Consider the following 11,866-nt stretch of genomic DNA (forward strand, 5'->3'; position numbering starts at 1 on the left):
GCGCAGTCCAAACGGGGAGGTGGCTGCCGAGCAGCCCGCGGGGGAGAGAAGAAAGTCAGAGGGAGAAGGAGGACGGCTCCCACTGCCGGGGCCGAGAGATGAGGAGGTAATTTCCTCAGATCCTCAGAAACGATCAAACTTTTCATCATGCGGTGATGAGGGAAGACCGTGTCTGACCCTGGCAAAACAGAGGGGAATAGCAGAGACAGCAGCGATCTATAAAGCCACCGCCGCTCCATCACGGACGGGCGCTGGTCACAGCCACAGCAGGCGCCTGGAACAGAGCGTGCCAACGCGTGGCGGATCCTGAGGGTGCTCGGTCGCTCTTCAGGCCTTCCACCAGCTCCCCCGAGAGCGAACCAGGCTGAACTCACCTTGTCCGTGTTTGGAGGGAGCTTTTGCAAGTATTTGGGAGAGTCAATGGGATTTGTGCGTGTCTGTGTGCGGCTGGAGGTATCGGCACGTCGGTGTACTGGTGTCAGCGCCCATGGTGCTGGGCGCATGGGAGGACGGCGCTGCCCAGGGAGCACTCACAGCCCGTGGCTGGGCGAGACAAATGCCATTGTGTGTCCCCAGGCATATACGTGTCTGAGCGCCTCGGCTTTTGTCCCCCTCACGCACACAGGGCTTTATGTCAGAGATTATCTGGGCTTCCGTCGCATTCGCCAGCCTTTTCATCTTTCACCCTCCTGGGACTCGTACAAGGGATCCGTACAAGGCTCGCCCAGCTAATCCTTGCACGCCTGTCCACAACCACCTGTAGAGACGTGGCCGGGGCAGCCCCTGGCACAAGCAAGGCAGGCGTGCCTCCGTCTGCGCCCTCGTGCTCTGCGAGCTCTGTGCAGCCCCCTGCCCACTGCACCCTCCTGCCGCTCGTCGGGGGGTAGCTGAGGGTGGAAAGCTCTGGAAGGGGCTACCTCAGCCACGCGGGCTCTTTCTGACCTTTTCAAATTATGACGAATGTGTTTAGTATAATTGGGAGGCACAAAACAGACGAGAAAATTCAAGCGGGGAAAGGTCAGTTAAAGGGCGAAAATCCAAATGACGCAAACACTGAAAATCCCCCTGAAGAGCAGAACTGCGGGAGGAAGCAAAAGGAGACGGAGACAGGGGAGAGAATGAGGAGGAGGAAGGTGCTGTAGGGACCAAGGAGACCCTGGGAGGCATGAGGGAAGTCAGGAAAGCCATCGAGGTGACAGGAACGGCGAGCACAAGGGCTGATGTGGCACTTACATCAGGACATGAAGGGAAAGGCGTGCTTGTTTCAGAGCACAGGTTTGGACAAGCAGAGCGGTGAAAGGAGGTACTCTGGAGGGGGTGGGCTCAAAGGAAAGCTAGCGAGAAACTCCAGGGAAATCCCAGTGAAGAGATGGAGTCAAGTGTGCTGGTGGAGGTGCAGGTGGATAGCCGTGGGAAGAGGATAACGAGAGCGATGTTAAGCATGAAGTACTACTCTCAGGGTGTTCACGTTTAGGTGGTGTAGTGATGGAAAAAAGATGGAGATGTGAAAATTCTCGCTGCTGTGTATTTGGCCAGGAGTTGTACAAGGATCAGTGAGGACCGTGAAGCACCTTCCTGCCCCATTGTAACTGGGAAGGGCACAAGGCTGTTATTTCTGTCTGGCACAGTCATCGTGTACAGATCATTCCCACCAGAGTCCTGAGGCCAAGAGGACCACTGCTGTTCTTATTTAGCATTGTGTCCTGAGGGCAGTGAGGCCCCTACGGCTGCCCTGCTATCTGTCTGTCCATCTGCTTGTCTGTCAGTCACCACAGGCCGTGTTCAGCCAGGTTTGACAAACGAAGCAGAGCCTGAAAGGTAAATAAGCTCCAGTAAGTTGTATGAAAGCTGGCAGCCTGACAGAGGAGAGATGCTGTCAGTGACTGTGCTGGAGGAGAGCCCGTAGCCACGCCGCTGGGCAAAGCCCCACCGGTCAGAGAAGTCCAGCCAGCAGGCCAAAATAAATTAAGCAGAAAATATGGAGAAAGCTGTGTGTGTTAGAGAGCACTGGACGAGTAGCCCAGTGACATAGACTGCAGGCAAGGGGAAAGGACACGCAGCCGTGGCAGACTGAAAGGGTGTCATCACGATGCCCTGGTCGAAGGCACGGCAATGGGAAGTACAGAAAATATAGGCAACACATCCAAACAGAAGCCAGGCTCCTCGGTCCTGTTGCGCACAAAACCACTGGTTATAATAAGCTCTGGGATACCAGAGACTTCCCAGAAGGCTGGAGAAGAGCAGCGCTGCGCCGGTGTTTGTAAAGAGCAAACAGAAGACCTGAACATTTCTAGGCAAGAGGGGAGCTGATATGAGATTCTCAGCTAATGCCAATCAGTCTGATTTGGAGGAAACTGATCTTGCTGCATAAACTTGTTTTGTTCGTGTCAGTCTTTGATGTGACTATGGGTTTTTTTTGGAAAAGGTGATGGCTTAGATCTATCTAGGTTCCTGGAGGCATTAATATCCCAAAGCGTTCTGGTGAGAAAAAAAATAGCATTACGCAATATTAACAGAGCAGGAGATTAAGTGAACTGATTAACCACGTTTTACCACATGCAAAGGGAAGCCCACCCCTGAATGGAGGTGTTTATTCTGTGGATGCCCAGGAATGAGCCCTGGGTCAGGTATGAGTCAACACTTTATTCAGCGCTTGGTGAATGGATACACTTTATTCTGACACAGTTTTCTGAGGACACAAATATTGTTAGGGTGTTAAAAATAATGGGGTTAGGACCAGCACAGCATGATCTGCTGCTTTCAGTAAGGTGGTCATTCTCAGAAAACTTCTTGTAAGACAACTGAAAGCAAATTGTACGGGAACAAGGAAAGATGTCCACAAGGTAGATATGTCCATGTCAGCAGGGAGCATCTTTCAATCCCCAAAAGAGGTGATCTGAAAAGGCTTTAGGGGTCATATCAGGCAGAAAATCCCAGCGGGACAGGCCACAGTGATGGATCTGACCCGGTGCCTGACCATGCAATGACAGGACTAAGCAGCAGAAGTGAGGAGACCTCTCTTTGTGACTTGGGTGGACCCCATGCTGGGAAACTATTCACTGCTTCATGCTCTGTGTTTTAAAAATAACTTTGAATCAGACATGATTTGAAGGCTGGGGATCTCAGTAATTTAAAGAGGTCAACCTGTTTAATTTATCAAAAGGCAAGAAGAGACACGACCTGACTGCAGTATGATTTCTTCCCCGAGGAAAAGTATACCAGGTATTCTGGCAGAGAATGACAAGAGACAGCCACCAAAGAGTGACTAATAATCACAGAAACAACCTACCACGTGAAGCGAGAGGTCCTCTCTCTTCTGGAGTCTTTGAGTCATGACTGGAAGCCTGTCTGGAAGGGAGTTCCTGCTCTGCAAAGCCCTGCGGGCTGTGAGAGCAAACAGACAGCAGAGCTACCACGCAGTTTTCCTCCTCTTACATTCCTCTGTAGCCACCTGGTGTTGTGCTGCCCTGTGTGTAACCAGGTACAGGTCTTATAACCCTGTGTGCATTAACCTAGTACAGGTTATGGGGTTAAAACCCTTCCGAGTCATGTTGCTGCCCAAAGAGATTCGCTCCCTCGTCCTTGCAAGGCTTTTGCCTGGGAGCTTGTGGAGTCTGCACAGAGGTGTGAAAAATCCTCCCAGAAGACGCGACCCTGGATATGTTTGGAGAAGGGCTGGAGAAAAAATACCATCAGCGTGTCGACAAGTTATTTGGAGTCTGCAGTGGGGAAGAGAGAAACAACCCAAAATGGCACAGTACGATGACACAGTACGGCGCTGCGGGCTTTGAAGTGGGGCAGAGGGGAGAAGGTGGGCCTGCAGCAAGGAGAGAGCGGGGCTTTCTCTCTGGGGGGAAGAGAAGGGTGACGCTAGAGGAGCAGAAATCCCAAACACTCATGAATTATAACGCACAACCTCACGGTATTATGAGATTTGTTTTTATTTGAAAAGTCTGAAACGCAGTGAGGGCTTGCAGCCACCCGCACCCTTTGCCTCCAGTCGTTTCTCAGTGAGGGGCACCAGCAGCTCCCTCCTCAGCCCGCTCACCTCCTGGGCAAGCTTGGTGAGGCTACACCAAGACCTCAAATTTCAAAACTCCCCTGTAACCACAAAGACGGGCACTTTGTGGGTTGTTTTTAGCGAGGTGAAATGGAAACCTGGGACATACTGACTCCGGGAGCCCGGAGTTTGACCCCAAAACCCATTCCTTTGACCGAGGGACGAGGCAGAGCCCCGTGGCTACGCCTCAGGAGCGGAGAGGACCCGCAGGGGGCGCAGGACGAGGAGGAGGAGGAGGAGGAGGAGGAGGAGGAGGAGGAGGAGGCGCCACACCCGGAAGCCGCTGGTGAGGGCGGCGGGGCCGGGGCCTGCGTTGTGGGGAGCGATCGCGGCGGGGCCGTGCTGCCGGTGGCGGCTTGGTGCCGGTGGCGGTGCCGGTGCCATGGCGGCCGAGGGGAAGGTGACGGGGCAGAGCCAGGAGCAGTTCCTGCTGCTCGCCAAGGCCGCCCGCGGCGCCGCCCTGGCCAGCCTGATCCACCAGGTGCTGGAGGCGCCGGGTATCTACGTTTTCGGGGAGCTGCTGGACATGCCGGCCGTGCGGGAGGTGAGCCCGGACCCGGCACCGGCCTCGGTCCCACCACACAGCCCGGCGCCATGCCCTGACCCCAGCCCTCTGTCCCGCAGCTGGCCGACAGCGAGTTCTCGCCCGTCTTTCGCCTCCTGACCATCTTCGCCTACGGCACCTACGCCGATTACCTGGGTGAGCCCTGCCCCTGCCTGTGTTGGAGGGACTGGGGAGGCTGGGGAGCACGCTGCGGTGGGGAGGATGCCGTAACATAAGGCTTTGGGGGCTGTGAGGTGGTGGTGGGGGTCCCCGAGGCAAGGTGCTGCGCTGGGGGTTGCGCAGAGGCTGTGAGAAACACACATGGTGCATATACTTCAGTCACACGACTGGGGAATGGAGATTGGGGCATAAATTCTAATATCTGCTCTTCCCTTTGGACAGCTGAAGCAGCAAACCTCCCTCCCCTGACAGAGGCCCAGAAGAATAAACTGAGGCACCTGTCAGTCGTCACCCTGGCTGCCAAGATCAAGGTAATGCCCCTCTGTTCCCCCGAGCCCTCGTCCCTCTGGGGTTAGCCTCGTGCTAGGTGCCGCCGTCTTCCCGCAGTGCATCCCCTACTCGGTGCTGCTGGAGCAGCTGCAGCTGAAGAACGTGCGGCAGCTGGAGGACCTTGTGATTGAGGCCGTGTACGCAGATGTGCTGCGAGGGAGCTTGGATCAGCGGAACCAGCGCCTGGAGGTGGATTACAGCATTGGGAGGGACATCCGGAGGGAGGAGCTAAGCACCATCACCCGCACATTGCAGGAGTGGTGAGGAGGAAGCCCCCCGTACTAACACCTAAAAAAAAAAAGTCGCAGGAGTGGTCAGGGGCTTCACCAGGTCCCCTGTGTGTTGTTGGGGGGTAGTGTAGTGAGGTGGCCTCCTCTACCCCCTTTCCCTTTTCACAGTGGAAAACAATTTTCCAAATTCCTCCATGCTGGAGGGGTGAGAAAACTGCAGCAACCTTTGCAACCAGTCCTGGTTGCCAGCAGGAGGCTTTCTGAGTATCCATCTGTAGCGCCTAACTTAGTGTGACTTTATTATTTGCCCCCCCCCCCAGATAATAATGGCACTAAATTATTACATTGGACTGCTGCTCCTGTGCCTTCCCTGCCTGGTGTAGTCCTCACCTTCAAGGCTGTTTGGTCTCTGTAGAGTTAAACTTGTCATCCTTCGTGTTTGTGTGTTTGTTTGTTTGTTTTCTGTGCAATATAAATTACCCATCCTGTTCAGCTTTACCTCTTCTCTGCAGGTGCCAGGGCTGTGAAGTTGTCTTGTCTGGCATCGAAGAACAGGTTAGCCGAGCCAACCAACACAAAGAGCAACAGCTGGCACTCAAGCAGCAGATAGAGAGTGAGGTCAGTGGGCTGAGGAGGGAGCTGCTAGTACCCCTCACTTAAAAACGACTGGAACCAGTATTTGGTCATTGTCACAGTCTTTGCTTAAGTAAGGTTGCAACCCCCTGCGTGGTTGTGCCTGAAGAACCCTAAATCAGCTAAACGCTCCTCTGCAGTGCCAAGGTCTGGGCAGCTGTTAGCACTTTGACCTGCATTTGCAGCTCTTAAAACATAAAAATGGGGAAATTCCTCGGTTCTTGCTTTATTGTTGTTTCAGGTAGCAAATCTGAAGAAGACAATTAAAGTGACAACAGCAGCCGCCGCAGCAGCTACGTCCCAAGACCCAGAACAGCACCTAACAGAGCTCAGGGAGCCAGCCCCTGGCACCAACCAGCGCCAGGCCAGCAAGAAAACTTCCAAAGCCAAAGGGTGAGGAGTGGTGGCAAACAAATACTGCCCCTGTCTGTGCGCATTCAGGGGAGTGCTGTTACAAAGCAGTAAGGTCGGGGACTGCAGGGGTCTGTGTTCACTGGAGGTGGGATGGTCCCAGCAGACTTCTGCCTCCTACTGATTTGGAGGGGAGCCTCTGCAGCTCCTTAACTGAAGCTGAGTTCACAAGCCTTCCTTGTGTTCTCTTCTCTCACAAAGAATGTCAGCTGCTCTTCTCTGTGCACATTTTGCAGAGGAAGTCATGCACGAAATTTAGTGTTCGGTTTGATTTCTTTTTTTCCCCTCTCTCCACAGGCTCCGGGGCAGCGCGAAGATTTGGTCTAAGTCAAACTAGTTGGATCGCCCTTCACAGCTGGGAGGGTAGGAGGAAGAGACTTGGGGGATGGAGGGGTAGCGAGGGTCCCAAGTGTGATGCTTCTGAGCTCATCTCTGAGATCCATCTTGCCAACTAATTCTTCTGCATGTTTGTTCTCTTTCCTATCTCCTTCACTTCTTTTCCAGGCAGTGCTTCCCTCTTCTTCATCATAGCATTTCACACACTAAGCTTCCAATTGAATGCGTTGCTGTTTCCCCTGCCCCTCAGGCTCCCATCATCACGATCATGTGTTTCTTTCTCTCTCCCTGTCTTCTGACAGGTAAATTTAAAGAGCCATAAAAGTCCGTCAGTCACCTTTGCATCCGTAGGGCATCACAGAAGCTTGGAACGAGTGCACTGGTGCTCAGCAATCATTTTGGCTCTATGAGACCCCTGGGACACTTTGTTCCAGGATGCAGCTGCCATCTTTGGTTGTTTAAACTTTGTTTTGCTAGGTGGGAGGGTAGTTTTTGAAGGGATTCTTTTAAAAATATATAAATATATTATAAATATATATAAAACAATAAAAATATAGATCTATGGACATATCTATACAGACTTGTGTTCCTGTGACGGTCTCTCTTTGCCTCATATACTGATCTTGGATATTCCTGTATAAACCATGACTTCCCTGGCAGTGCTCAAGGCCAGGCTGGATGGGGCTTTGGGCAGCCTGGGCTGGTGGGAGGTGTCCCTGCCCATGGCAGGGGGCTGGAATTAGATGGGCTTCAAGGTCCCTTCCAACGCAAACCATTCTGTGATTCTATGAACACATCTGTAATGCAGGGATGAAACGTAATTCTTATTCAAAGAATTTATTGTGTAATTGCTTTGCATCCAGAGCATTTGAAGGAGGTGCTTTTTGGGGATTCTTAGAGGTAAAAAAAAAAAAAAAAAAAAAAAAGGAGGTGAAATACCTGAAGAAGCCATCGGGTTCTTTGGAGGATGCATCCTTGAAACTGCCTTGGAGCAGAGTCAGGCAGCTGTGGGCGCCACGCTGCGTGGTGGCTCTGTGGCAGCTGATGTACGCTGACACTGTGACTGCTGCCCCCACTCAGCTCTGCCTCTCGCTGTGTGCCAACACTAACATTGCATTCCCTGACCCGGCGATTCTGTGCGTGAGCAAACCACCAAAAAAAAAAATATTAATGGGACAACAGAAGGCCCTGAACTTTGCCCAGGCAGGAAGCGTGAATCTGCCTGCAGGAGCGCAGAGCTTGGTCCCGGCTCTCCGATTTGGGCTGACTGATTGGCAGAAGTAGTGAGTTCACTTGATGAGTCCTGCTTTCCATAAAGCGCAGCGAGGGGTTGCGACTACACCTTCGGCTTTTGTTGGAATTATTTTGAGCCTTCCTCCCTCTGCATCGCGTCACCTTCAGCTGTTTTTCTCGGTGGGGAAGGTCACCGTGCTCTCCGCATTTCCACACATCTGCGAGAGGCAGCGGTGTCTGTGGGCATCCAAATCTCCTGCTCCCTGGGAAGGGCTGGTCGTGGACCGAGGGGCTAACGGGGGAGATTAAAAAAAAGGAAGCAGGCAGTGACAGATAAAATTGCTTTAGACCTTTTGTATGTCTGAAAAATAACTGAGAGGAAAACGTCGCTGCAAATTGCCTTGCCTGATGGCAAATAGCAGGCAGGAGCAGGGGTTTCGCTTTGCCCTTCACCTGAAAACCACGCTGCTTGTTTTCCTGTTCGCTTCAGCCTTGACTTTGAATTTCAGTCAGGGAGGCTGCGGAGATTAATTAATTAGTTAACATTTGTAAATCACTTTGAAGATGGCAAGAGTGAGATAAGTACCGAGCATTATTATTGCAAGTTTTCATTTTAATTTTAAATGCCCTCTTTGTGTTTTTAACCCTGCTTTCTCCCGAAGCAGAGAGAGGCCCCGAGCAGAGCAGAAATATCTGGAGACACGGCAGCCAAAAGCAGGGGCGAAAGAATGAGAGGTTCAGTGGGCTGTAGAGGGGAGGGCGTGACGAGATGTGCTAGTCCCAGCTCTGGGAGCAGGAGCCCTGCCAGCCCTGGCACGGCTGAGCAGTCCTTCACTGCAGCCCTCTTTGTGCATTATACGCAGGACTCGCACATCTGGGTTCAGGCAAGGGGAGAGGGCAGCGACTCGAACGGGGGCTGAGTTGCTCTCTCCCTCCTCCTCCCAGTTGACACCTGAGTGTGGGGAGCGATGTCAGGATTTTGCCAGACACCTCCACCTCCTAGGGTGAGCCGCAACCGTGGGTTTTTATTAGGAGCACAGCTGCAGGGAAGTCTCTGCGGCAGCTCTAGGACACACAGCAGCCTCTGCCCCTTGTCTGCCCTGAGCTCCAGGAGCTCCAGCAGCAGGGGTGGGCTCTTTGTTCAGCAGCTCCCAGAGGGCTCCAGGCTGTTTGCTGGGGTTGCTGAGGCTGTCCTTGTCCCTGTTCCCCAGATGAGACAGGAAAGGTTACTCGTGTTTGTCTTTTGGAGAAGGGATGGGCCAGTGTGTCTCAAAGTAGCTGCCATAAATTGCTGGTTAGCAATTCATTTAGCACCAAAATGCCAGCTGGATCCTCGAGCTGTGAACCTCACATGGATAACACGAACGTCCAGAATTACTGTAGCGTTTATGCATGTGTTAAAAGCTGCTCCAAAGCACAAGCGAAGCCCCTTCCCCTTCAGATCAGGACAATATAATTCTGGGAAGCTCTTGCCCTGTCTCCTTGCGGGATTCCTTGTCCTGACCTCTGAGGCATTTAGCAACAGCTTCAGGGTGCAGGCAGAAAGACAAACCATCCATTTGGAAGGGGCAGGATGGGGAAGGAGACTCCCAGTGACCGTGTGTGATCTCTTCCCGCTGCTGGTACTGCGTCGTAACCCCTTGTGTAAGCTTCTCCAGTGCCAACCACAAACTGGTTAATTTTATTGTCCCCGGTAGTCCTCTTGGAAGGCTGCCCCAGAACCTGCCTGCCGCCGTGGTTAGGAAGTTTGTCTAATTTCCAGCTTAAATGAATTCACAGCTAGTTTATATTCTCTTGTTCCCGTGCCAATGTGGCTTTAGATTAAACTGTTTTTCCTCCCTGGTATCTCTCTCCCTTGTGTATAGACTCCACTTTGCCTAACCTGTCTCCTCATATATTATGAGCTCTTCATAGGTCGTATCCTACAAGCTCTTACCTGCACTTCAAATTAAGCTTTCTTGGCTAGAAACAAGCACAGTTCTCATCCACTGATCAAGTCTTATCAACATCTTGCACAGCAGCAGCAATACATACCTGGAGCTACTATAAATGCCTTCAGGATTGCATTCGTCTTTTCCCTGATGCTGCAGTAAGTGCTCACAGTTGTTATATGATTTATTGGTGATCCCAAGTCTTTCTTTTTTCGCTGCTTACAATCAAAGAGGCTCCAATTTAAAGCTAAGAGTTTACAGCTAAGTCAGTCTTGACTTTAGTTTGCGTGTGCCTTTTCTTTTGCTCTACTAACTTTAGTCCCTTTTGCTGTTATTGACACCTTTAAGACCATCTACTTCTTCCTGCGTGACACTCTGACGCAGCCTGGCAATGTGGCTGCTGGTTTTTGGTTTTTGTTTTTTTTGCTTTTCCCTGCCAATAACAGGGGATGGATATCATGAGGCTGGTATCTCTGCTTCCAGCTTACGGCAGCAGCAGGTGGGGATAGGCAGTGTTGATCCCATGATTGTCCCTGTGTATCTCCCTTCACCCCCGTCGGCTTGTATTAAGTGCCCTCAGGATTTATAAACCCAGCCAGCCAAAACTGCCAGATGCAAGGAAACAGTGGAAGTAATAATCATCTGAGCAGAGTTTCCTCATGGGGATATCTTGTGAAGTGATGTCTTTAAAAAAGAAAATCGCCAGGAGGAAAAAAAAATAGTTACATTTAAATCAGGGGTGAAAAATAAGTTATTTTTCAGAATGCTTTGGAAAATAGATAAACATAGCAAAATCACAGCAGTGCTTTTAAGCTAGACTGCATACTGAGCTCTGTTTTAAATCTTGTTGTTCTCCCATACGCCAGCCTGTGCTGTGGGACAGCTATTTGGGGGATTTCGCACTCCAGGCTCACAGTGTACATTCATTTCCCAAACAGAGCACCATGCCTACAGACAGCTCTGTTTCCTGCAACTCTCTTTTGTCCTGTCTGCTTTGAAGTATCTGTCAGGTCACCAGTTTTCTTCCTCCCTTTCCCACCCTTCCCTGCAGTCTAGTACTGCGCCGGCCTGCTTTTCTTCTCTGATTCATGGATTTTTAAAGCCTAATGGGAACAATATAATCACGTCGTTTGGCTTCCCATAAGGCTTCCTGAAAACTACCTACCCCAGTTCCTGCATCTGCTCCCCAACTTCTGTCCGAGGCATCCCCATCCAGGTTTTGGTGTTGCAGGATCTGGACAGTCCAGGTGTCTTCTAATGATCGCTCTCTCCAGTGAAAGCCTGCACCTCATTTCCAGCCTCCTCATCAGGGAGCTGCAGGTTTTCTGCTGGGTTAAAGAGCCCTCTACTGTCAGAAACTTCCTTCTCATAAAGTAACGCCAGCCCAGGCACAAGCTGGACTTCCAGTTCACTTCATTTTGTGGTGCCTCTCCTCGCTTCCAGGCTCCAAGTCATCCTTGCTCCTCCCTTCTGGACTCCTTCAAACCTTTGGTGTCTTTCTCAGAGCAGGAACCTCATACAAAACACTTCAAGCAATGGTTTCACTGCTGTGGTATAGGGAAGAAATTTCTCCTCCATTCTCGGTGATGCCAGACTAATGTGTCCAAGTCCACCCCATTTGTACAACAGAATAATTATGCATTTAAAATTAATTTACAGGGTTGTCTCCCAGCCCCCTAATTCTTTTTAGAGTCCCTTCAGAGCTTTCGAAAAGTCTTCCATCTCGAACACCTTTATGTTCCGAGATGAATGCCTTTCTGCCACAACCACTCACCATTGACAAACAAACCCTGTGCCAGTGGGTATGGGCTGCACTGCGTATCTCATCGCTTCCCAGAATTTATTACCTCCCTCTTTCCTTGTGTCCCGCAAAAGCTTCATCAGCACTGGTTTAATTTCTTCTTTCAGATCATTAATCAAACTACTAATGAGCATTCGTTTCAGAACAGCATCCTGTTAGAAATGCTTCAGTATTCTG

General features: G+C 51.2%; 1 protein-coding gene across 2 annotated transcripts; it reads left to right on the forward strand.

Moving 5' to 3' along the window:
* Positions 1-4,328: 4,328 nt before the first annotated feature.
* Positions 4,329-7,300, forward strand: COPS7A (COP9 signalosome subunit 7A). 2 transcript variants are annotated; one of them, XM_068699503.1, is made up of 8 exons: positions 4,329-4,604; positions 4,685-4,760; positions 5,007-5,095; positions 5,172-5,374; positions 5,857-5,962; positions 6,219-6,370; positions 6,686-6,751; positions 7,027-7,300. In XM_068699503.1, exons 1-7 carry the CDS (start codon positions 4,443-4,445, stop codon positions 6,723-6,725), a joined length of 828 nt encoding a protein of 275 aa, XP_068555604.1. In that variant the 5' UTR covers positions 4,329-4,442; the 3' UTR covers positions 6,726-6,751; positions 7,027-7,300. The 2 variants fall into 2 exon arrangements, with proteins under 2 accessions (XP_068555604.1, XP_068555593.1); XM_068699492.1 differs by having other exon boundaries at positions 6,686-7,300.
* The last annotated feature ends 4,566 nt before the right edge of the window (positions 7,301-11,866 follow it).

Source organism: Anas acuta, chromosome 1, assembly GCF_963932015.1.
Source record: "Anas acuta chromosome 1, bAnaAcu1.1, whole genome shotgun sequence".
Lineage (NCBI taxonomy): Eukaryota > Metazoa > Chordata > Aves > Anseriformes > Anatidae > Anas > Anas acuta.

Bases quoted from the DNA above. Each gene is read 5' to 3' on its own strand.
- COPS7A (XM_068699492.1), top strand. From the start codon at position 4,443: ATGGCGGCCGAGGGGAAGGTGACGGGGCAGAGCCAGGAGCAGTTCCTG. The intron at 4,605-4,684 runs GTGAGCCCGGAC...TCTGTCCCGCAG, and splicing joins ACATGCCGGCCGTGCGGGAG to CTGGCCGACAGCGAGTTCTC. The intron at 5,375-5,856 runs GTGAGGAGGAAG...TCTTCTCTGCAG, and splicing joins ACCCGCACATTGCAGGAGTG to GTGCCAGGGCTGTGAAGTTG.